At 40.3% G+C, this 25968-nt stretch overlaps 2 protein-coding genes across 4 annotated transcripts in view; one reads left to right on the forward strand and one right to left on the reverse strand.

Annotated features, from left to right (window-relative positions):
• The window catches only part of si:dkeyp-97a10.3 (putative uncharacterized protein DDB_G0271606), a 25224-nt gene extending 20484 nt beyond the window's left edge, over positions 1–4740 (reverse strand). For both annotated transcript variants that reach the window (XR_006034568.1, XM_042106710.1), the window contains exons 1-4: positions 4552–4740; positions 4307–4361; positions 1250–1591; positions 98–367 (exon numbers count right to left, since the gene is read on the reverse strand). Coding sequence is in view for 1 of the 2 variants with exons in the window: in XM_042106710.1 (XP_041962644.1) it covers positions 98–367; positions 1250–1591; positions 4307–4346 (652 nt within the window). In the remaining variant the exon portion in view is untranslated. The remainder of the gene's footprint in view (positions 1–97; positions 368–1249; positions 1592–4306; positions 4362–4551) is intronic.
• Positions 4741–23121: 18381 nt separating this feature from the next.
• LOC121720769 lies at positions 23122–25755 on the forward strand. 2 transcript variants are annotated; one of them, XM_042107179.1, is made up of 6 exons: positions 23122–23455; positions 23644–23728; positions 23830–24171; positions 25069–25299; positions 25379–25475; positions 25573–25755. In XM_042107179.1, exons 2-6 carry the CDS (start codon positions 23689–23691, stop codon positions 25598–25600), a joined length of 738 nt encoding a protein of 245 aa, XP_041963113.1. In that variant the 5' UTR covers positions 23122–23455; positions 23644–23688; the 3' UTR covers positions 25601–25755. The 2 variants fall into 2 exon arrangements, with proteins under 2 accessions (XP_041963113.1, XP_041963114.1); XM_042107180.1 differs by having other exon boundaries at positions 23655–23728.
• Positions 25756–25968: the final 213 nt, after the last annotated feature.

Raw genomic sequence — 25968 nt, forward strand, 5'->3', positions numbered from 1 at the left:
AAGACTGTGATTTGTTGTTTACTCACAGTAAACAGTAAGACTGTGATCTGCTGCTTACTCACAGTAAACAGTAAGACTGTGATTGTTACTTACTCACAGTAAACAGTAAGACTGGTCCTTGCTGTCTGGACGCTGACTGGGTTGCTAACGGTGCAACTATACTCTCCCGTGTCGTCTCTCCTGGCCGGGTTGATTACCAGGGTGCCGCCGGAGATGGTGATGCGGTCGCCGGAGGTCAGGGCCATGCCCCCTCTCCCCCAGGCCACGCTGGTCTGAGTGCCGGCCGAAATGGTGCACCGAATGGTCACGTTCCGCCCCTCCACTGCCACAGATGGATCCACACTCAGACTCACCCCTGCCACAGCGACTGAGAGAGTGTGACAAAACAGACAGACACAATATGACTGAGGAACATTTCTTAAAAGGGAGAGTCAAGCCTGACATTTTGAGGTATGAGAATTCCTCAGTCCTCCTGAAAACATTGAGAGTCTCCTGACGATGTTCTCAGAGGGCACTGCTCTAATAAGTCTAGCCGCAATAGACCAGAGCTATTTTCAGAGGTGTGAATTGACATGGTGTGGGATGCATTGTGGACCAAGTTTTGACAGAAACACAGGAACAATGTTGGGTTGGTGTAGTGTTCTATAATTATTTATTAGAATCTTGTCAGAACTATGTGCAATGTTCTGTTTAAACACTTTTTTTCCTTTCAACTGATGTGTTGTAAACTTTATTTAGTGGTAATACAGGCCTTAGGTTTAAAGGATAGAAATGAATGTCTACATTCAAATTCTGTTCATACTATATATGGTGGATCAATAGCTTACTTTGTTTAATTCCCCAATCGTGGTTACTATTACTTCTAAAACAACAGCTATAGCTAGTATAATATCAGTGGGCCTAGGCTACTAGAAGTACATTCATCATTTACATTTATTACTTTAGCAGCGGCTTTTATCCAGAGTGACTTACATTGGCTATGTCAATTATATTACAAGGGCCACTCTCCTCAGAGCAATGCGGGGTTAATGCCTTGCTCAAGGGCACAACAGTGGAAGCTGGGAATTGAACCCACAACTTTTCAGGCTACTGCATGCTAGCCCATTCTCTTTAAGCACTACGCTACCACCACTCTGCAGTAGAAACAGACATTTAAGTATGAGACAAATCAAGATGAGAAGGAGCCCTGCAAACAGTCCCATAAAGAAAGGAACTGGGGACAAGATTAGAAAAAAGACTGATGCCTCACCAAACACCTTCAGCTCCACTGAGCGTCTGTTTTGGATGAGGCCAGTGGTGTCACTGGGCGTCACAGTGATGCTGTAGTTCCCTGCATCTCGCAGCTCTGCGGTGTTGATCTGGAGCCGAGTGTCCGTGAGGCTGACCCGACCGGTGTAATCGCCGTTGATCACTGACCCGGCGGAGGTCCAAGTCCCGATCGCCCCTCCACCAGGCGCGAACCATTGCGTGGTGAAGATGCCGGGCACGGTCACGATCGAAAAGTCTGCTGGTGCTCCCGACGTGGCCAGCACTGGAGAAGTGGTAAACTCGATCGGAATAGGATCCTGAGAATGTCCACACTTCAGCCAGGCTAAGGGAGAGAGAGAGAGAGAGAGAGAGAGAGAGAGAGAGAGACTCTTTTTGCACAACTCTAAATCAGAGATGGGGACTCACGTCTGAGACTCGGACTCGAGTGCCACTTAATGGCCTCCTTACACCAAACAACTTTGATTTTGGAAATATTATTGAAAGAATAGAGCCTTCTAACTAATGCTCTCCATTCAAGTTTTACTCAAAAGACTACAATTTTCCCAAATCTTGCCAAAGTCTTCTGGTGTAAGAATGGCTTTAGTTGCAAAAACAGTAACTTCAGATTTAACTTGGCGACTCAAATCAAGCATCTCAAAATGCACCTAGATAGGTCAGTCACCTACTTACGACAGAGTATTAGGGCCACACATGAAGATAAAACATATTTTTGCCATGTCGACATTAAACTCGAAATTTCGAGAATTAAGTTGAAATATCATGGCGAATTTAATCTCGATGTGTCAACATTAAACATTTTGAGAATAAAGTTGACATATAATATTGACTTTAATCTTGACATTTCATCTATATGTCCATCAGAACTTCTTTGGACAGAGAACGACCGTTCCAAAGTAGGCTACAACTGGGGATGAATGAAACATGGGACGAATGAAACAGTCTAGTTTTCTCTTAACGACGACAGACAGACATCATTTGTACAGAACATAGAACATATTAATCTGCTTTGCTCAGACAAATACTTTCCTGTTATGCCCTTTTATCATAAGGGATGGTCAAAAGTAAACTTCTTTAGCGTTTTTTTTTATACTAAAGAGTGTTTTTCATCGAAAGTTCGACTTCATGATTATTCAGTAGACTATTAAGTGCTCTCCCCAATCCCAGACTTTCACATTGCATGTTTGTTTGTAGGCTAATGGATGCAAAACAGCCTAGGCTATAATGCTGAATGTCTATGTTTTAGAAAGATGTTAATATATTTGGGGCTATCAGGTCGAGGTTTGCCATGTTAACCTATGGCAGCGTTTCTCAAACTGTGGGTCGCGGAGACATGGCAGGTGGGGCAGGAGTTTTTTTTTTATTTATTTTTTTATCTGTAGCCTAGGCCCAGGTAGCACCCGATGCGCAATGGACGCACTGTATTATTCACAGGGAAGCTCTCGTGTCAAGGCAGCTTAGTTAGTCCCGACCTACATGAGATTTTGATTGTTGTTGTGAGAGTGGTGAATTTCATCAAAACCCGGCCCTTAAAAGCGCGTCTATTCTCCGCACTTTGCAAAGAGATGGTAGCTGACCAAAAGGCTGTACTGTTTCACAGCGAGGCAAGGTGGCCTTCCCGAGGTAAAGTGCTGTCGCGCGTGTTTGAGCTCCGAGTCGCCTCGCATGTTTGAATCTGCAAGCACGTTCACTAATGAACATTTCTTGACGAAGCTGGCCTATCTTAGCGATATATTTGATATATCTTAGCGATACATTTGAGTTAAATGTCCAGTTACAAGGCAATACAAGCACCTACCTCACCTAGCAAATAAGATTACTGCATTCACCAATCAGTATGGGACAGGCGCCTCGATCGCGACAGTATTATGCCTTTGAGATTTCTGAGCGAAATCGCTGAAACGTCTGATTGGGAGGCTCTTGTGATCCCATGTATTAAACAGTAGGCCTACATTACATCCCTGCAAAGTTTATTTCAAAAATATTTCCCAACCAGCAGTGCTCAGTATGACTAGATTATGGATCCATTTAATGCAGCATGTTGGTATTTCATTGAATATATTGTACAATGCTGTAAAATGACCTATGCTTCCTAATATGTTGCTGGAAAACAGAAATGTGTGTTATGTATTTATTTATTATATTTGCAGCACAAGCTGATTTTAACTCTGTTGAAGAACTTGTCATTATTTCAATAAATTTGACAATTTTAAGCTTGACCTACCACTTTCTTAGAGCAATGAGGGTGGGGCTCGAGAATGCCCCCTTGATCAAAGTGGGGAATGAAAGAAAAAGTTTGAGAACCACTGATCTAGTTTGTTAACTACCACAGTCACGAGTTGGGTCGCGATAGTCTGTCATTTTTAAAAAGTGGGTCCCCAGAAAAAAAGTTTGAGAAACACTGACCTATGGTGACTGACGGTCTGTGCAGTGGCCTTAGGCTACCCACGTAAAAACAAAGTGAAATATAATTTTGTCATTTTGTATATATAACATATATCATATGTTAAACACAACAGCTCAAAATCGATTACACTTGACACAACCAATATAAGTTAGTTCAGAGTGCAAACAGGTTGTTGAACAGTGCAGGTTCTTATCAACAATGGGCAGAGACAGTGAGGCATTCCAGTGCACCGTCAGCTGTAGACAGCATTTAGGCTACAGTCCTGAAATGCCTGTGTTTTCCAAATGTGTTTTGGCAATAAACTGTAACAGTTCCTTATTTAATAGATGTGAACAGGCTAATGTGTGGCCACACTGAATTCACATTTAATCCTGAACACTAAAGCCCCTGCCATAAATGTTCAGTGTGTGGTAACGCCCACTTCACAGCTCCACAGCTATAGAAACTGGGTATGTCCTGACTCCCAACAGACCATTCAAAAGGCAAGAATGTAAGCTAACTGGTTCTTTCTTTTTCATTTCCAAGTGATTTAATGTCCTAATTGCCAAAAATCTGCAGGAGTGTGATTAGATCTGTCTTATTCGGTCAGACACAACACAACAAAATTACTTCAGGAAGGAAATGATGACTTACCAATCACAAAAATAGTCACAGCAGCCGATGGTAGGGTCATTTCAACCAGTGTAGGCTAAAGGGAGAGAAACTCTCAGCTGTGTTATGCAGCAGGGTGAGTTGATTCAGCTAAGCTGCTAGCTAGGCATGATAAGCTAGTTTGTTTACTCACACGCCAACCTCTATCTCACTAACTCACTGATAAAAGCTTGCACTCAACCATTATTGCCCGTTTCTGTCAAATGTAAAAAAAATAAATGACTCACCAATGAGTTTCTTTGTCCTTCATTATTCTGGAAGCAACAGTCAGGTTTACAAATGGATACTAGTTCATGGAGGTTCAAGATACAAGATTTCTCTGTACTTCCTGGTTTTACCTGTGGGGTGTACTACGAATCTCGATTAGTGGGTTAGCGAGGTATGTTGCGCTCAAAGCCAGGGTATGCTGTGACACGAAAGTGGATCTGTTTTAGTGTCGCTATATCACCATGGTATCTTATGCTGTCAACCAAAGCTGGTCAGGAGGAGGTTATGTGCTAAGTTATAGCTCAAATCGTGTTATCTACCGCCCACTAACCAATCAATTGTCTTAAAAACGAAGTTCTCACGTGTAGGATTCTGTCATATATCTTACAGGTGGAGCTCCGCCTCTACTAACATTTTGGATCTTGAATGCGCTTTAATAGTGCTGTGCGTGCAAATATCCCACTATGGACCTGCATACCATACAACAACTGATTACAATTGATTTATTTGATGTTATAGGGTAGACACTGTCGCTCATTAATGCGAAGTAGCCTAATTGTTTTTTACTATAGGCGGTCTTGTGCGTCTCCACGTTTCACGATTGGCCAAAGTCAGCCCAACACCGAGAACGCGCACAGATCTGAGCTGAAAGCCTAGTTTGACAAATATATTACATAACTGTTATCGTAGTATCACTTAACGTATACCCCTGAGTCAAGGCTTTGTGAAGCCTCTATATGTCTACATAACCTAGATATGTCTAACGTGCTTCGTAGCATACCCCACTGAAACTCCCTTGAGTAAGCCACACCTGATATCTTAAACAGGCAATGGTATATGGGTGGGGCCCACCAGAACGAGTGGGTGGGGACCAGTTACACAGGAGTAGCTGTCTGACTGCATTCTGAAGCCATCATCATAATGTTACAGGGTTTTTTTACAGGTTGTTTACGTTTGTATGTGGGGTTAAAAAAAATATCATACAAATCAAAAAGAATGTTTGTAGGAAGGAAATACAGATGGTAATACAAATTAAAAAAATAATATACTATAGTTTGCAAACTGAGTGCATTACCTCCACCAAGCTGGACTGAGGTGTAATGGCAAGTGTAGCCTACCCTGTAGCCTCGCTCTGGCCGCCGGGTGAATAAGGCGAATTGCTCTTGCTGTCTAGAATTATTGTGGAGACATGGAAGATATTATTGGTAGATATCTTGGTAGATATTATGAGAGCTGTGAATGCAAATAAAGATGTTTCCAGTGATTATTGTAGAATTCTGGGGTGTTCTTACTGTATTCTGATGTCTTCATATGTTAAACTGTGCCTTAGGCCTATGTACCAGCAGGAAGGTCAGACAGGACGAGGCTGAAGTTAGCACCACTTTCAGATCGCGGGGGAGTCAAGTTTCGATTCCACCTTAAATATTGTAATTTTCTACCACAAGGGGGCAGGGTTGACCGCAAATCCGCGATAACATTGCCGAATGTTTCCATTCCACTCCATTGCCGAATGTTTTGATAAATGTTGTCTTTTGTGTTCTATTAAATCATTTGGTAATTTAGAGGGGGGGGGGGGGGGGGTCTGGTTATGTAGTTGGTAGCAGATTATGTATTTTTCCTTTACTTTCTGTGCTGGATCTTTTGATACATGTTGTGTTATGTTTTCTATTAAATAAGTTTGTTCATTTTGCACTGGGGGGGGGTTATGTAGTTCGTGGCAGATTTTGAAGTTTTTCTACAGTAAATGTATTCCCTACAGCCTACATGTCATTTTGCATCAGATTTTTCAACACATTCTAAAACTACACTCTCTCCTCTTTCCAATGACACCCCACTTGTGAAATTCTATGGTGGAAAATGGCGTTTTTAGCCCTTTGAAAATATAGTATGTATTTGTGAAATTGCAGAATTTCAGCACTAGAACAGCCACACTCATCTCAGGAGAGATTTTGCAAGGGGTCTTTCACCACATTCTGAAACTACACTCTCTCCTTTTTCCAATGACACCCCACTTGTGAAATTCTATCATGGAAAATTGCCTTTTTTGCCCTTTGAAAATATAGTATGTATTTGTGAAATTGCAGAATTTCAGCACTAGAACAGCCACACTCATCTCAGGAAGGATTTTGCAAGGGATCTTTCACCACATTCTGAAACTACACTCTCTCCTTTTTCCAATGACACCCCCCTTGTGAAATTCTATCGTGGAAAATTGCCTTTTTCGCCCTTTGAAAATATAGTATGTATTTGTGAAATTGCAGAATTTCAGCACTAAAACAGCCACACTCATCTCAGGAAGGATTTTGCAAGGGATCTTTCACCACATTCTGAAACTACACTCTCTCCTCTTTCCAATGACACCCCACTTGTGAAATTCTGTAGTGGAAAATGGCCTTTTTTGCCCTTTAAAAATATAGTATGTATTTGTGAAATTGCAGAATTTCAGCACTTGAACAGCGACAGACATCCCATTATGACACCTCACTTGTGAAATTCTTTTGTGGAAATGTGACCTTTCCACCTCTTAGAACATATAATATGTATTTGTGAAATTGCAGAATTTCAGCACTTGAACAGCTACACACATTCCAATGACAACCCCCATGTGAAACCCCCATCGCATAAAATGGCTTTTTTTTTTTTTTCGATTAGAACTCCCATGGCTTATTTCTCTCATTGCAGTTTTTATACACTAAAATTGGTCCCTATTGGTCAAGACTGATTTGTTGCATACAATTCCACCCTATATGAATAGTTGAGTGTGTCCTCTTCCAATGACATCCCCCATGAGCAATTCCATCCAAGAAAATAGGCTTTTTTAATTTCAAAATCCACAAGCTATTATTCTGATGGGGGGCCAAGCAGTGAAGCTGCGAAGCATTATTACTGTTTCTACCTTTTCTTATTTGAGCCAGTAGCAAAGCCCAATTGTATATTTACGCTTTCCTATTATTCGGGACCAAGCAGTGTAGGCACCCATTGTGTTTGTACATTTTCCTATTATTGCAGGGCCAAGCATTGAAGCTGCAAGGCACCCACTGTGTTTATATGTTTTCCCATCCTAAAAACACACAATAAATGTGGAGTCTTTTTACCACTGTGGGGGCGCTATAATCACAGGCTCATATATCAGCAATGCTTTCGCGTACCGAAACCAAACTTGGTATATGGACTTAGGACCCCATCCCGAGGACACACAATATATTTGGTGACCTTGGACCACTAGGAGGTACTAAAGTTACAGGAAATGAGCTCATATCTTGGAAATGCTTTCTCGTACCGAAACCAGACTTGGTTCATGGATTCACCACACAATAATGTTGATGTTTGGCCACTAGGGATAGATTAGATTAGACTCAACTTTGTCATTGTGCAGAGTACAAAGTCAACTAAATTCAGACACTGCTCTTGCTTGCTTGCCTGCTGGTTCACACCTCACCCCTCACTCTCAGTGCAACGTGCACCTCCACCATCAAAGGCTGATGCACCCCTCCCCCACAATGTGATCATGAACAATGCGACTACACTAACGCTGTTCACCAGCCACCAGTCTACAGCCACCAAATACTCCTCACCCCCCCTCCCCTGGACAAGGGGAAGAGTGCTGTGAGTATCATGTTCCTTGACTTTTCCAGTGCTTTTAACACCATCCAACCCCTCAGACTGGGTGAAAAACTCCTGCAGATGAGTGTGGATGCTCACCTGGTATCCTGGATTGCAGACTACCTGATAGAGTGGCCACAATTCGTCAGACTGAAGAACTGCCTCTCCGACACCATGATCAACAGCACTGGAGCTCCACAGTGAGCAGTGAGACACATGGCAAACAAGCAAAGGAGCACATGGCACAAGGGACAGGAAGTAAACAAAGCAAACAGGAAGACACATGAGGAGCAGACATAACGGGAAAAGAAGACAAGACAGGATCCTAACAAGAGCCTCCCCCCTCTTGCCTGCAGCAAATAGGTAAGGGATGTGGCCCTGTTTCTAGAATGCTGGTGAAACCCTTGCTGGGATGACACAAACATGTGCATCATTGAAAGAATAAAATCTGAAACGTTTCCTAAACCTCATACTCCAAATATCATATTATTACAGTGCATGAAAATGCACTGTACTGTTCTTCCTAGGCAACTTCTTATTATTATTCCGCTTACCACTTTTTCCGTACGCTATTTCTCTTGAACAGTTTAACTTAGAAACTTCATTCAAACTTTGTTACTTAGGTCTTCAAACAGATCGGGTTGGTTTGACTTTTCAACTTTGAAACTTTTATACTTTTTAAACTATTAAAGAAAAACTTTTTAAAAATCCCCATAGACTTAACATTGCCGATTGTGACATCATAATACGGCCGTTAAGCAATTAGAATCCTATGGCAGGTGTTCAGGCCACCTGCAGCCTCAGGCTTTAAGCATACAATCTGGGTCAATTAAGACTACACATCCTATTCAACTGTTTCCTCTGCCCAAAACTGTTTCAAAATAAAAGTCCTCACTACAATAATCCACTGTTAAACAATGTAACCCATTAAACTACTGAACTTTTTACATTCAACTTTTAAACGGTCTACTTTTAAACTATCATTAAACTATCTATCTATTAAACTAGCTGTCTATCAACAACTTTTAAACTATCTACATTCAACTTTTAAACTATATACATTCACTAGCTGTCTATCAACAACTTTTAACTTGTCATCAACTATGTCAACACTTTTCATCAGCTATGACTCCTACCCACTGTAGCTAGTTAGCATGTTAGCATTGCTAACATTGTTAACATTTTTAACAAAACTGCTAAAAATGATTAGCTAGGTTAGCTAAGTCACATGGTTAGCATAGTTAGCATGTTAGTTAGCATTTTTAGCAAAACTGCTAAAAATGATTAGCTAGGTTAGCTAAAGTAACATGGTTAGCATTGTTACTATGCTAGCATGTTAGCATGCTAGTTAGCATAGTTAGCATAACTGCTAAAAATGATTGTTAGCATGCTAGTTAGCATTTTTAGCAAAACTGCTAAAAATGATTAGCTAAGTTAGCTAAGTAACATGGTTAGCATAGTTAGCATGCTAGCATGTTAGTTAGCATTTTTAGCAAAACTGCTAAAAATGATTAGCTCAGTTAGCTAAGTAACAAGGTTAGCATAGTTAGCATGCTAGCATGTTAACATGCTAGTTAGCATAGTTAGCATAACTGCTAAAAATGATTAGCTAAGTTAGCTAAGTAACATGGTTAACATAGTTAGCATGCTATCATTGTTAGCATGTTAATTAATATAGTTAGCATAACTACTAAAATTATAAGCTTGGTTAGCTAAGTCACATGGTTAACATAGTTAGCATGTTAACATTGCTAGCATAGTTAGCATGTTTAGCAAAACTGCTAGAAAATGTTAGTTAAGTTAGCTAAGTAGCATGGTTAGCATGTTAGCATTGCTAGCACTGCTATAAAACATTAGCTAAGTAGCATGGTTAGCAGAATTAAAAATCTTAGCATAACTGCTAGTAAACATTAGAGCCATTCCAACTTTCAGTTATCACCATTAAACTATTTGAATATCAACATTCATTAAACTGCTAGAAAACGTTAGCTAAGTAGCATGGTTAGCATAGTTAAAAATCTTAGCATAACTGCTAGCAAACATTAGAGCCATTCCAACTTTCAGTTATCGTCAAATATCTACCTATACACAGCCATTAAACTATTTGAATATCAACATTCATTCAACTTCCAGTCTGTCAACAACTTTTAAACTATTTACCTTCAACTTTTAAACTGTCTACTTTTAAACTATCATTAAACTATCTATTAAACTAGCTGTCTATCAATAACTTTTAAACTATCTACTGTCTATCAACAACTTTTAAACTATCTACATTCAGCTTTTAAACAGTCTACTTTTAAACTCTCAACTTTTATTAAGCTATGCAACCACCATGTCTATCCTAGCATCACCGTAGTAACCATCTCTGTATTATCTGTTTTAACTATACATGATATTTTACATCACAACTTTAGCTTTTTCATGCACTGGTAATTCCTTGGAATTGCATTTCTAGTTATTATATTGCTTTTTTATGTAGAGTATTAAACTGAATATATTATAAGAACATTTCAATAAATATGGAAAGTCAGTATGAACCGTATAGACAGATATTGTGACAGCCTTGCCTGGCTCCTCCTCCTGTCTGTGTTGCGTCTCTCTCTCCTACAGGTGAGCTGGGTGCAGGTGTTTGGAGACACGCTAATTATTTCCTAGTCTGGGCTTTTAAAAGCGCTTCAATGGAGACCGGGTTGTCAACCACTTCCGCTCCGTCTCTACAGCACCGTTTTGGATTTTGTTTTAGCTTATTGTGTCACCTAGTCTTGATCCTTACAAGCTGGCTAACGATAGACCTATATCTAATCTCCCTTTCATGTCAAAAATACTTTAGAGATACTTTAGAAAAAAATATCTTTAGTATCTTTAGAGATACTTTACAAAAAATAGAGTCCAAACAAATCTGTGCCTTCTTACATATGAACAAAATCCAGGAACTATACCAGTCTGGCTTTCGAGCTCACCATAGTACTGAATCAGCCTTAGTTAAAGTTTTTAATGACCTCCTCATTGCTGCTGATAATGGATATGTACCATACCTTTTTAACCGTAAAGAATTTGTACAGGTCCATAATGAACCATATACCCATATACCATATGCTCATTGGATCCCAGTTATTTTCCCATTATATGTTATGCAGATGATACACAATTATACCTTTCCATAAAGCCCGATTAATTAACCCTGTTAAACAAACTTGTATGTATGTTACATGTTACATGTATAAGAGATATAAAAACATGGAGAGAATATATATATATATATATATATATACATATATATATATATATATATAAACTTCCTGCTTTTGAACTCTACATACTGTATAGTGATCTTCCACTGACCTCATCCACAAGTGCTAAAAATCTAGCAGTTATAATTGACCAGGACCTATCAATAAATAAAAACGTAATTTTACCATTTAAGGAACATTTCAAAGATAAGGAAGTCCTTATCCTTACCAGACACTGAAAAATGAATCCACAGTTTTGTCACTTCAAGGATAGACTATTGCAATGCTCTATACACTGGCTGCTTATACAAAGTGCAGCTGCTCGCACACTCACTAGGACCAAAAAATATGAACACATTTCCCCACATCCTAGCATCTTTACACTGGCTACCTCATTGACTTAAAAAATATTTCTTGTAACATACAAAGCCATAAATGGCTGGGCACCTATATTAAAGATTTTAGTAGCCTACCACATTACCCACCTAGACTGCTACGATCACAGAATACTGGACTTCTTGTAATCCCAACAGTAGAGGCAGAGCTTTCTGCTACACCGCACCCCTCCTCTTGAATGAACTCTCTCCAACACTTTGATTAGCAGACACCCTCCCTATTTTCAAGTCTAGACTTAACACATACATCTTTAGTGCGTCCCATGCTACTAAACTGTTGCTGCTCAACTGCTTGGCCCCCAAATATAGCTGCAGAGCTGCAAATTTAGAGAGAAATGGACAAAATTCAAGAGCTGTGAAGCTTTCGGAAAGTTTTCACCTTGGTCTGTTGGTGGTGCTACAGTGCACATGATAAAGTCTTGTAAATTGATGGGTGGGGCCTTACCTTTTGCCTTAATCCACTGATCAAGTTTGAGCTTGATAGATCAAAGCATTGCAGAGCTCTTTGCATTAATGCTGTTAAAAGATTGATGGATTTTGACCAGTTGGTGGTCCTAGATATTTGAGGTTTTGGGGGCAGTAACTTGGTGAAATTGGTCAGTGGCCTGAGTAGAATAAGTGTGCAAAGTTTGAGCATTTTACTATGTACATTTGTATGTGCTGCCATGGACTCCCATGGCACTAGAAAGAAGCATAATAACAAATCCTACTAGCCAGAGGTGGAAAAAGTATGAAAATATTGTACTCAAGTAAAAGTACCAATACCTTGATAAAATATTACTCAAGTACAAGTTAAAATACCAATCTGAAAATGTACTCAAGTAAAAGTAAAAAGTAGTTAATTTAAAATGTACTTTAAGTAAAAGTTACTTAGTTACTTTTTTTTTTTTTGGGGGGGGGGTACCAGAACAACCAGTTTTACCAGAGACTTTCTAATGAGGAGATACAGCACTCAAAAAATCCTCCATAGTAATGCATGGGGTTAGTTTGTAACAGTTGTCTACACATATCACAACCCTTCCGCGGCAAAACATTGACATGTGAATACATTGAGCCAATCATGTGGTGTGTTGTAAAATACATCTAATCATCTGTTGTGATCTCGCTGCTGGAGCAAGGTTGGTGTCGTGAAGCCTTACGCACGCGCATTTCTGCCGAAATAGATGCACGATAAGTGCCCAAAAAGTGTTGCAATATGGCCACCGAGTAGAGGTACTTGCCTGATAAGGATGTTGAGAAATGGAGATCTATGTGAAAAATCACCTCCTTTAAGTTCTTTAAGTTCGAGCAGTAGTTGATTTTCAAAGTTAGTTGCACTCATCCTTGGGTCGCTTTGCAGTGAACAGTAATCCAGCACAACTGAAAAGCCCCTCACAGGCAGCTGAGGCAGGCAGGCCATATTGAGTTGCAGAGAGTTTTTTTTATATTTGGAAACGAGCAGAAGGATCAGCAGATTAAAGGGCGTCAAACTAGGGGGGGGAAGTGGGAAGTATAGGGCAATGGAGGAGAGGGCCCTTGAAAAGTGGAATACAGGGGGCACAACATTTTCATCAGGCATTAGTAATAACTCAGGTAATCCACACATAAAAACTCCATAAGTAGAGTCATGTGTAATGAAGTGGAATAACACAGGGAAAAAGTATTGAACACGCTAAGAAAAAGCACTAAGGCAAGGAAAAGGAAGGAACGAGCTGGAATCTGTAAGTAGTTAGAGAGTAGTTATCCTTTCTATCTGCGCAAATTAATATACCATAAGCTTGGTTAGTAGCCTACATATTGATGGGCTATAAAAAGGTTTTTCATTACCAAGGTGTCACACAAGAAACATTTCATGATGGATAAAAGCAAAAAGCTCTCCCAAGACCTTTGCAACCTTATTGTTGCAAAACATATCAATGAAACTGGTTACAGATGCATTTCAAAACTTCAGAATCTTCCAGTAAGCAGCATGGGAGCCATTATCTTCAAGTGGAAGAAACATCACTGCATCATCAACCGGCACAGGATCTCCTCGCAATATTTCTGACCAGGGAGTCAGAAGGATAGTCAATTCCAAGAGCCAAGGACCACTCGGAGAAAGCTCCAGAAAGACTTGAAGGCAGCCAATTCAATTAAATTCAATTAAACAGTTCTGGAAGTAATCTGGAACTAAAGATCAGGATTCACAAGAGGGACCCCTGGAATCTGTTTAGAACAATGGACCAAAATCACACCTGATACTGCGACTAATAAGTTTTGTCATACAGGAAATGTCTTGAAGCTGTCTTTACAAACAAAGGCTTTTCCACAAAGTATTGAAGAAATTTCAGTAGGCACGTTCAATACTTTTTTCCTGTGTCATTCCACTTTAATACACAAAACTCTTATGTTTGGATTTTTTATATGTGTGTTAATATAATGTGTGGTGAAAATTTGGAATAGACTCACTGGAAGTTTAGGCCAATTACTGAAAAAAAAAATTAAGCGTTCAATACTTATTTCCACCATATATTTATTTTACCTGAATATTTTAACTTCCAAATTAAATGTAAAAATGAATGTCAGACGAAATGTAAAGTTTGACTGACTGGATTTTGTATACAAAACATAGTGAAAACTGTCTAAGGTCACTCTCACTCTCCCTTGCTAAAGAGCTAAATGGTTTAGTCCGCCTGCACATTCATAAGGTAGTCTATCTTTTGTTTATTTAGTTGAGCATCGCTAGTAGTGGACCGCTAATTGTTGTGCTGCTGGTGCAATGTCTTTCCCCAAGAAAGCCAAGTCAGGTTACTAAAAACAAAGGCCAAAACAGGAAAAAGAGAGACATCAAAATGAGGGGAAACAACTGCTAATAAACTTCTTTCCAAAGAAAGGTGAGCACAAACGTCAAAACACGAAATCCCATGGTGTTTGCTTGAATATCTCCGCAATCATTGGTGCTAAAACGAACTGAGACAACCCATTGGAATAGCAGAAAATACACTTTCATAGGTTAGGCTACACATGTAATCTGATGCATCTCGTGATCCAGCTCCATCTCCATCACTTTCAGAAAGACTGCATGGCGCCAGCTTGATTCATGTCCTGTTGTAGGCTACATGCTGATCATTATCACTAGGCTAGTGGTTTAGGGCGCAATTTTTTTTCTCTCCCTTTCTGTTTTCGTTAGTCTTTTTTTTTTTTTTTTACTCAAGTAACGGATGGGATTTTTGATGTAGCGAAGTACAATACTTCACTCAAAAAGTAATCAAGTACAATTTAAAATACCGATTTTATAAACTACTTAAAAAATACAAAATACACAGAAAAACTACTCAATACAGTAACGTGAGTAAATGTATTTCGTTACTTTCCACCTCTGCTACTAGCCCTATAGGGTCCCTACGCAGCTTTAATGCTTGGCCCCCAATAAGACAAGGTAGAAACACTAATGGCCCCAAAAATGACAGAAATGTGGCAAATGACTTTTAAGTAATAGGGACCAAATGTAGTGCTGAAAATGTATAATCAGAAAAATAGGCCAAAATAAATGTCCCATGACAAGTGCATTATGGGTAGTCTAGACCAAATCTAGTGCTGAAAATCTTCAATTTCCCAAATACATTTTATTTTCAAGGGCCATTTTTCACAATAGAATTTCACATAGGGGGTGTCATTGGAAAGAGGAGAGGGTGTAGTTTCAGAATGTAGTGAAACATCCGTTGCAAAATGCATTACGGGATGTCTGTCGCTGTTCAAATGCTGAAATTCTGCAATTTCTCAAATACATACTATAAACTCAAAGGGGCGAAATATGCCATTTTCCACGATAGAATTTCACAAGTGGGGTGTCATTGGAAAGAGGAGAGAGTGTAGTTCCAGAATGTGGTGATAGATCCCTTGCAAAATCCTTCATGGGATGTATGTCAGTCCGCTGCTCTTCACCCTGCTGACGCATGACTGCACTGCAACCTACAGCAACAATCACATAGTGAAATTTGCTGACGACACAACTCTGGTGGGTCTCATCACCAAGGGCGACGAGACTCAATACATGCTGGAGGTCGACCATCTGACCACGTGGTGCAGGGACAACAACCTCCTGCTGAACGTCAGCAAGACCAAAGAGATTGTTGTTGACTTCCGGAGAGGTCACACCCAACACCTGCCACTGACCATCGACGGTGCTGTGGTGGAGAGAGCGAGCAGCACCAAATTCCTGGGGGTGCACATCAGTGAAGACCTCTCCTGGACCACCAACACTGCATCACTGGCGAAGAGAGCTCAGCGCCGCCTGTACTTCCTGCGGAAACTCAGGCAAGCAAGTGCTCCACCAGCCATCATGACCACATTCTACCGAGGCACCATTGAGAGCATCCTCTCCAGCTGTATCGCTGTGTGGGGCGGAAGCTGCACTGAATACAACAGGAAAGCCCTGCAGCGCATAGTGTACACAGCTGGAAGGATTATTGGTGCTTCACTCCCCTCCCTGAAGGACATTTACACCACCCACCTCACCCGCAAGGCGACCAAAATTGTGAGTGATGCAAGTCACCCCGCTCACAATCTGTTTGATCTACTGCCCTCTGGGAAGAGGTACAGAAGCCTGCGCTCCCGCACTACCAGACTCACCAACAGCTTCATACACCAAGCTGTAAGGATGCTGAACTCTCTCCCTCCTCTCCCCCCTCCACCCTCAGCTACATAACATCCTGGACATTGGACCCACAATGGCCGCCTGCACTACTCCACTTGCACACTTGCACACTTGTACACTTTACAACTTGTTGTTGTTGTCCTGAAAACACAACACTTCCGCTGCTCTTACATAACTTGCACCACTATGCCACCTTCTTTCTTACTTAGGTCAAACAGAACTACCCAAGCCTTTTATTGGCCTGACTTTGCACTAGTATTTTATTGACTGTCTATGCACAATTTCAACCAAATTTTGCTGCTCTGATTTTTTTCATTATTATATTGCCCTCTTATTTACTTATTTACTTACTTTTTTGTTTTACTTGAATGTTATGTTTGTCTGTGGACTTAAATTGGTAAAATATGTCTTGTCTTCACCGTGGGATAGTGAGAAACGTAATTTCGATCTCTTTGTATGTCTGGAACATGTGAAGAAATTGACAATAAAGCTGACTTTGACTTTGACTTTTTTTTTACTTTGAATGTCGCTGTTCAAGTGCTTAAATTCTGCAATTTCCAAAATACATACTATTATTTTCAAAGGGCGAAAAAGGCCATTTTCCACAATAGAATTTCACAAGTGGGGTGTCATTGGAAAAGGAGAGAGTGTAGTTTCAGAATGTGGTGAAAGATCCCTTGCAAAATGCATTATGGGATGTCTGTCGCTGTTCAAGTGCTGACATTCTGCAATTTCCCAAATACATAGTATAAATTCAAAGGGGCTAAATATGCCATTTTCCATGATGGAATTTCACAAGTGGGGTGTCATTGGAAAGGGGAGAGAGTGTAGTTTCATAATGTTGTGAAAGATCCCTTGCATAATCCTTCCTGAGATGAGTGTGGCTGTTCAAGTGCTGAAATTCTGCAATTTCACAAATACATACTATATTTTCAAAGGGCTAAAAACGCCATTTTCCACGATAGAATTTCACAAGTGGGGTGTCATTGGAAAGAGGAGAGAGTGTAGTTTCAGAATGTGGTGAAAGATCCCTTGCAAAATCCTTCCTGAGATGAGTGTGGCTGTTCTAGTGCTGAAATTCTGCAATTTCACAAATACATACTATATTTTCAAAGGGCTAAAAACACCATTTTCCACGATAGTGGAATACCGGATACGGATATGGTCGTAGCGCTGGCCTATTGTATGCCTAGGCAGTTTGAAAGACAATTCTCTGCCCGCCCCTTGGATTAAGCGAGGTGAATGGTTCGATGCCAGACTATACATTTCAATGATATAGGATGGCCCGCCAGGCTACCCTTGTGGTAGAAAATTGCAATATTTAAGGTGGAATGGAAAATTAACTCCCCCGCGATCTGAATGTAGTGCCAACTTCAGCCTCGTCCACGACGACACGTTGGCATGATTGACGTTTGTATGTTTTAGTATAACAGGCTTTGTCTCTGAGATGGATCGAGGAAGCGACCCGAGGACCATCTTCTGTCGGAAGGCTCAGCAGCCGCTTCTAATAACAACCACAACTGTTTGACTCTGCACAGTTTTACTATTCGAGACTTAGCCTGTGTTCTGTTATTCATTATTGTACCATCTACAATAAATCATCATCTAATCGCCGATCCTGATCCCGCCGTCAAGTTTGCGTTGTGTTTTAGTTCTAATGTTTGTATTGACCATCTTCAATACAAACATTAGAACTAAAACACAACGCATCTCGCAAGAGGAGAAGAAAGACGACAACATTTGGCTACCGTGACCCGAACACAAGAGGAGAAGAAAGACGAGAACATCCAAAGGGTTCAAAGAGACTTAGGGGGTAGATTTTGGATTCTGAACATCTGTAAGAAGAGTCCATCTTGGCACCCTGATTGACGCGACTGAATCCCACCTGGAAGCCTGCCAAGAGGGGAAACTCTGTTGCATTGCGCACACCCTGCATGCAGTGAAGACATTCTGACCAGGTGAAAGCAAAAAGTCTTTACTCCTTTATGCGGGAAAAAGAACCAAAGTAAAGCTAATTTATTAGATAAATTAGAAATTAAGAGCTGCACATTAATGAGAGTATTGAAGTTTGTGTCATTAAGAGTGTTGATATGCCTATATTAATGACTGTGACGTCTATAGGTCATTGGATATAGGAGGAAAAGTGTTCACTTATGACAGATTTGTGAACCAATTAAAATAAGTAATCGATTAAACTGACAAGTACTTGGGGAACTTATTTTCTTTGCTGTGATATCAATACATGTTGAGCTGTGTGTGTGAGAGTTTCATGCGATAATGCTGTGTGTGTGCCAATGAGAAAATAGGAGGCTGTGTAGTGTTCATGTTTTCTCAACGGTCTTTGTTTGGTGACGATTAAACTTAGATTCAAGATTCAATACTTTAATTGCCATACAACAGAAGTTGTTAGGAATTTGCTGCAGTGTGCTCTACAGTACAACAGACAAGACGACACCAAACAGAGATAAGAAGCCAAAGACATAGACAGACATCAGACATAGTAAATTCATCCATGGCTCATCCCTTCATAGGCAAGAGTCAAAAGTGACATTTTAGTGGAAGTTTACCCAAAGTTCAGGATTTAAGTTCACTTCCAAAAGTGCAAATGTCACAGGGTGATGATGACAATAAATAAAATAAATATACTGTATAGTCCTGTGGCATATAGCATGAATACAATTTAAAACATATTGCTAAAAAAAAGAGCAAAAACACACTATCCAAGACCTATGCTGGCAATGCTTAGTGCTACAGTGTTAACAAACGGAATAACAACCACCAGTTTGGGTGTCTTGGTTTTGCAGTTATTGGAAAGTTAAGTTGGATAGGCTCACCACCTATGTTTTGGTTGACTAGGTCAACAGGTTTATGTAATTGTTGTTTTATCACTGTCCAGCTGGAAGGGAGGGGAAAAGGGAGAAGAAAGGAGATAGAACTGACCTGTGTTGATTTCACAGTGGCAGCTGCGGGCTGCGGGGGCAGTAAAATAACTGGTAAGGTGTCTGGTTTGAGAGCGAGAGAGTCTGGTTTTTTGCTCTTATTTTCTTTCCCTTGAGGAAGAGTGTGTGTGTGTGTGTGTGTGTTGTTCCGCTGTGGAGGGGAAGGAGAGAGACAGAGCTAGATATCTCTGACCTGTGTTGAATTTATAGTGGCAGCTTCGGGCTGCGGGTACAGTAAATTGCATAAGTGTTGGAGATACGTCTAGAGGGTTGTCTTTCCTTTTCTCTGTGGGGACGAAGTGTGAGTGTTGTCCCACTGTGGGGGGGGAAGAAACAGAGCTGGATATCTTTACTTTTTTCCTGTGGGGACTAAGAGGGCGAGAGTGTGTGTGTGTGAGTGTGGAACAAAAAAAAATAAAAAGGGTCAAGTAACCCAGGATCCCAGATCCTGCCCACACTGGCTTTTTTATATATATATATATATATAAATATTTATTATATACAGTAGGAGATTGATGAGGCTGACAGGAAGCAAGTGGGAGAGAGAGGATGGGTGGGATCGGGAAATGACAAACCCAGGTCCCTATGGGCATATGGAGCCATGTGTGCTTTTAAAGTAGAAACTGTCCCATTGGATAGGAGGTGATTCATCTGGCATACAAGACAGTAGGTGTTACCAGCTCATTCTACCCACGGACCAGCTGTCTCTTGGGCTGGATGAAAGGGAGTTTTCTACACAGGAAACTCATGTCTGCCTGCTGGGCATCTGGAGATATATTTGCCCACTTTTATTGTTTGGCATTACGGACACGCCTGTGCCCAGCACTGTCCCGCCAATAATGTGTTGTCCACTGTCGTTTACAACATTGCCTTCCATAGGTGACACTGAAGAGCTTAAAGTCCTATGTACTGTACTTATTCATTGCTTAGTGCCTATCAGAGGAAATCTGTGATGATTTACATTACCATTAACTTATTATTACATGCTTGCATTTCGTATACTCTTGACAATAAAAAAAATAGGGATAAGGGGTCCGTTGGCCTATATGCATTTGTTTAGGTTACAGATTGTGGCCAAGCTGACAGCTTGTAGCCCAACTGACTGTCGTTGACGGACTCTGTACCAAATCTGGTCTTTATGGAATATAATCCCTAACTATGTTTTCTCCAAAGTTGGTGAGTTGATGTGCAATTACAAAATGTAAATGTAATATAAAACCAGAATCAAGTTGTCAAATTCCTTTGGCTTGGTCCCTCAATTTAAGTAAACTTTTAATCTGAATGGTAAAATGTACTGTACCTTGGAGGAAAGTGTGGTCCTTACCTTTCAAATACTTTGTTACTAAAGAGAGAGATGTTCTGTTAGCATCCCTAGCAAATACATTTGCTAACAGGCTAGTGTGGGTTCACCCAGGCTGATGTTAACATCAGAAAACAAGTTTAAATGTTCTGTTAATCTATTCTGTCATCTTTATGCAGGACATTGCATCTGATCGTTCTGTAATAGCTCAGATGAAAGTGTTTCTGTTTTGGAAGTGTGTGCCCATCATGAAACACATGCTTAAAGGAACCGCATGTAAGAAATGTATTTCAATTAATCATAAAATGGCCCTGATATGTCACTAAATATTAAGTAATTATGTTCATTTCAAATACTTGTATCACTGACAACAGTGGTCCGGCCAGGATATTGTCATTTAAAAAGTTGCAGCCCTCAACTGATGTTGATGTTGTGTTTTGTCATGTCATGTTGTGTTTTGGCCTGATGCGCCACCCTCCACCTATCTACTAATCACGAAGTCAGTAGTGTTTCGGCATCCAGGTTGGCAACCTCGAGTCAGGGGGGAGGGGGAGGGGATACACCGCTCTACAGTAATTTGAAAGTGATTACAGTACCAGTTTTGGCCACAATCTTACATATGGTTCCTTTAAGATTTGATTTACATACGGTTCCTTTAAGTGTCTGGTTAACCTTTATTATTTCTTACAATTCATTTTCATTTAAAATCTGTGAATGGCGTTCAGTGCTGGCAAATTAGCTTGCATTGAGTTATCTAAGACAACAAAAATGTAGATGCCTATTTAAAAACATAGGCAACAAATGAGTTTATTAACTTAAAACTAGCAAAACCATTTTTGTATGGTGCAGTCCAACACGAATACGAATCCTGTGGGTGCCCCTGTTGCATAAGCAGAGGCCTGAGGGATGTTCCAGAAAGGAGGTTTAACTAACTCTCTGTCTAACCCTGGGTTGATTAATCCTCCTGAGATGGAAAACTCTGATGTTTCAGTTCCAAAACAGCTGATATGGGTTAGTTCAATCTTGTTCAGCCAGCAGCCAGACCAACCAATACCTTGTCTTTGCTGCCCCTTGTCCCTTGGTGCCGTGCACACAGTGCGAGATGCGCGTGGTAGCGGTGGCACTGGACACTTTGTTCCAGGTGCGTTTACAGTAGCATACTATTGACAAGTTAAAGGAGAATTCCGGTGTGATATTGACCTAAAGTGTGTTGAAACATGATACCGAGTGTGAACGTATGCCTCATAGCCCATCTCGGCTTGTCCCCTGCACTCCAAAATCTGGCGCTAGTTAGCCGATACTACCAACAGCTTTTTCAATGGTGGTGCTTCGGCATCGGGCTAGCCATGTAAATAAATCACTGTTTTACACCATTTACGAGGCTCAATGTATCTCCACACTTCATTGGTAGACTTCCGAGGGCCCTGACATTAAAACGAGACATTGAGAACTTTGAAAAAGCACTGGTAGTTTACTTGTGTTTGTGTAATGGGACTGGTGAGTCTTGAAGTCTTCAATAATTTGTTTCCCTTAAACTAATCATTTACATGAAGTACAGTATGCCGATTTAACACATTCCACTCAGGTACTGTAGTGGCTACCAGGCTCATACAGTATATCACTTTTCATTGCAAACAGAACATGTCTAGCTAGCTGTTTATACCAACTTAATATCATGCCTAGCCTACTGCTAATATTGTGCTAAATGTGGCACAAACCATGTTAGAGTTTGCTGACTAGCCATAGGCTAGTATTTCAATGGAGCTGGCAAAAAGACCATTATGAGAGTTGTGTAGACGCTCTTAAAGTGAGAGCGCACCGTTTATAAATTAGTTAAACGGCATCAAATTAGTAGTATTTCTTAGGAAATCAATATTTTAAAGTAAAATCACTCATTATTATCATTTAAATATTACTGTATAATTTTATTTATTTATTTAATAAATAAAATGTATTAAATAAATAAATAAAATTATACAGGGGGGGGGGGGGGGCACCACAAAGCAATTCTGCTTTGGGCACCAAAATAGCCAGCAGCGGCACTGGTTTTATTTGTTATTTAATACTACTTTTACATGTGTTTGTTGTGATACTGCTGTTTTATGAAAATTGTATTGTGTATTGTAAGTTATCGCTGACTTTTCCACACGGGTACCGTTAATTAATGGTGGTTTAGCTTAAAATAGTAAACTATGCCTAAGTGTAGTATTTTTACAGTGGAGGCACCGCGCTATCGAATGTCATTATTTATTATCTCCTAATTTGTAGCCTACTGGTATACAGGAATTCAGCCAGCCAGTTCATTCCACGGCTGAGAGCTCAGGATCATGTTGCGCCACAGTTTTATGTTTATACTGACAGCCCATAAGAAGGGGTTACAGCTGTCTCTCCTTCCTTCCTCCATCCTGCTATTGTTAGGGTTAGGAGGGGTTATGGCAGGAGGACAGGATGGGAGGCATGGAGGGAGGGTGAACAAAAACAAATGATCTGCAGCCTGATCTGGGTTTGTTATGTTCATCGAGTCTTACTTCATTTCTTACTGGAATGGGAAACCCAGAAATTCCTTTTCCTCAGGGTTAACTAATTCAGATTTTTAAGACCTGCTTTCTGGAATGTTGCTGCAAGTGATTTTGTTATTATATTGTGTTGGCTCTTTTGTTGCCCATGTTGAGGGGAGATCAAAGAAGTGTAATTATATGGTAGTGGATAATTGCCTATAGGCTTGTGCTTCCGTAGTTGCAGGGGCAGGACATTTTTAAGTCCACTTGGCTGGGCTAGGTTGGGCAGGAACGCCCTTTCATTTGCTTGAGGAACAGCTATCCGGACAGTGTTGAGCTGAGTAAGAGAAACTTCTTTCATTCTCATGGAACATTTTATGTCTGTTTATTTATGGTTCTATAGAATGTGTTTAACACAGTTGGCATCAAGCCAAACATAACAACATAACTACAGATAACAAATACACAACAGTAGGCTACATATTTTACTAAATGCTAATTTTGTATTAATTAAACTGCTTTATTCTTTAATGGTCACAGAAAGAAACACAACAGGTCAACTTTAAAGCTGAGGATGAATCTAAAATGGAATGCTTGTTCTATCGTGGCTATGTGTAAGTCTCATTTTATGTTCACATTTTCAGTTTAACCGTTAAGCCTAATAAATTACCTGTTGATAACAATCCGATTCAGCCCCTTGTTATGTCCTCCACAGGGCTGCGTATGGCCCAGGGCTTATCGGTACACTTCACAAATCCACATCCATTCCATGTTGCTCTGGGTAGAGAGCTTGTACTGGAGGCTTTCATAGAGAAGATTCCTGTTGAAAAGATCTTCATGGTGGCGTGGGAGTGCAATACTGCCGCAGGGTCCAGGAGACTGGCAACCTGGCAGGGTGACCCTGGTAAAACGCAAGGCCCCAGAATCAGTATAGAGAAGGAAGGAGCTACTCTGAAGATCTCTGGTGTTCGGGACTCAGACTTTGGCCGCTACACCATCACTGTCACAGACCAAGACGGGACACAAACATTTTCGGAAAAAGACGTTAGCAAAAGCGGTAAGGTGGATTCTCTCTGTGCAGCATTCAGCTGTGGAGGGTGGTTGTAAAAATAGAAGCTTCTTACCAGTTCAGCAGCATATTTTGCATTGATAGTCATCAAACACAAAGGCTGGCCTATTTAAAATGCTACTGCTACTATCAAGTCATACTGGTTTCATAACTGGTTTCTTCTAATATGGTGCCATTATCATACAGTATATTTCTGGGTGCATTCACTGATGCTGTAAATGTTATAGGCTACACACTTCACACGTCCAGCAACTTAATTGGGTATTGCTGCCCACAATCATCACATGCAGTAAAAGTGCTATCTTAACTGTAAGTAGGCAACATGTGCTGTATAAAGTGCATCTGTCTCCTTCATTTGCATGCTGCATGGAAATGAGCTTTTGCATTATCAACAGACATCATCAGAGGTACAGTAAGGTCTTTGCATAGCCGTGGGAAGTGGGGGAGCACTGCAAGCCTGTTAGAAAAGCAGACATCAAAGCACCCCTTGGAAGATGACAAAATATATAATAATAAAATAAATTTATAAACGTACTAAAACATTAAAAAAATATATATAAAAAAATGAGAGATACCCAAATCCAACCCCAATCCTCTTCCCAAAACTCTGGGTCTTTGAATTGTATTTTGCCCGTTAAATTCAGTGTGCAGGAGTTCTTTGTTCAATCAACAACTTCATAAAATAAAGAAACTTTCTCACAGTTCAAAATGTATTATACTGCTTTGTGTAAGCAAGCATGAAGTTAACAGAGTTTTAGTCAACAGCCTCTGCTGTGTCATTGGATTAAAAACAGCTCAGAGCAAAATATTAGTAGACAAAAAGTAGGAAAGCTTATTGTCTCTCTCTCTCTCTCTGCCTACATGTGCATGTGCCCCCTCCCTCAGAGGAGCCTCCAAAGGCGTCTGTTAAACTCCAGTGTGACGTGTCTGGTGAGAGAGCCCAGTGGGACAGTCCTGTGATCACATGGCTGGTTGACGGTGTGGAGGTGACCAATGAGACATCTAATATATCTGATGCAGGTAGCAAACTCCACCTGCAAGAGGCAAAAGGCCATAACTACACCTGCATCAGTAACAGCAGCTTGGGAATCAGTGTGGCTCATTTCATCATACCAGGTAAAAAAAATAAAAATGGCCAATTTCAGAAAATAGCAGTGCATCAGTGTTGTGTAATTTGCATTTCTAAATTCCTCAGAGTATGACAAACCACAACATTGCACCGCGGCGATCTCAATCGTCTTAGGGGTTGTTTTGTCCATTGTGCTGCTTGCAATAGGGATACTTTGGTATCGGTAAGTAAGATTACAGAAATTGCAATATTCTTACATAAATGACATATCAGAAGAAATTTACTATTCATATTTTTTCATGTAATTTTACTTCTTCTAGGTCTAGGAGACGAAAACAACTGATCTGAACCCACAACTTTTCTGGCTACTGCACCTTCACTATAGCACTATACAGCAGGACATTACAGGGTCTGTGTTTACCTCAAGTGACTAAAACTATTCTAAAAGTTTATCAATTATTGTTAATAACTAACTAACTTCTATTAAAGTCATATTTCTGGGACTTTCTGGGATAATTATTTCTATTTTTTATTCACTCGTTCAAATATTCATATCGATACAAAGAGTTCACACAAGTTCTCATCAGGTGAGTGAAAGTTAGAATGGTGGTCATTTCAGACCACTTCACGACTTTAAATTATTTGTAGGATATTCACAACTTGAGCTGTGTATGCAAAGACAGAGTTCAGAGTTCACACATTTTAAATAAAAAATA

Source organism: Alosa sapidissima, chromosome 10, assembly GCF_018492685.1.
Source record: "Alosa sapidissima isolate fAloSap1 chromosome 10, fAloSap1.pri, whole genome shotgun sequence".
NCBI classification, from domain to species: Eukaryota; Metazoa; Chordata; class Actinopteri; order Clupeiformes; family Clupeidae; genus Alosa; species Alosa sapidissima.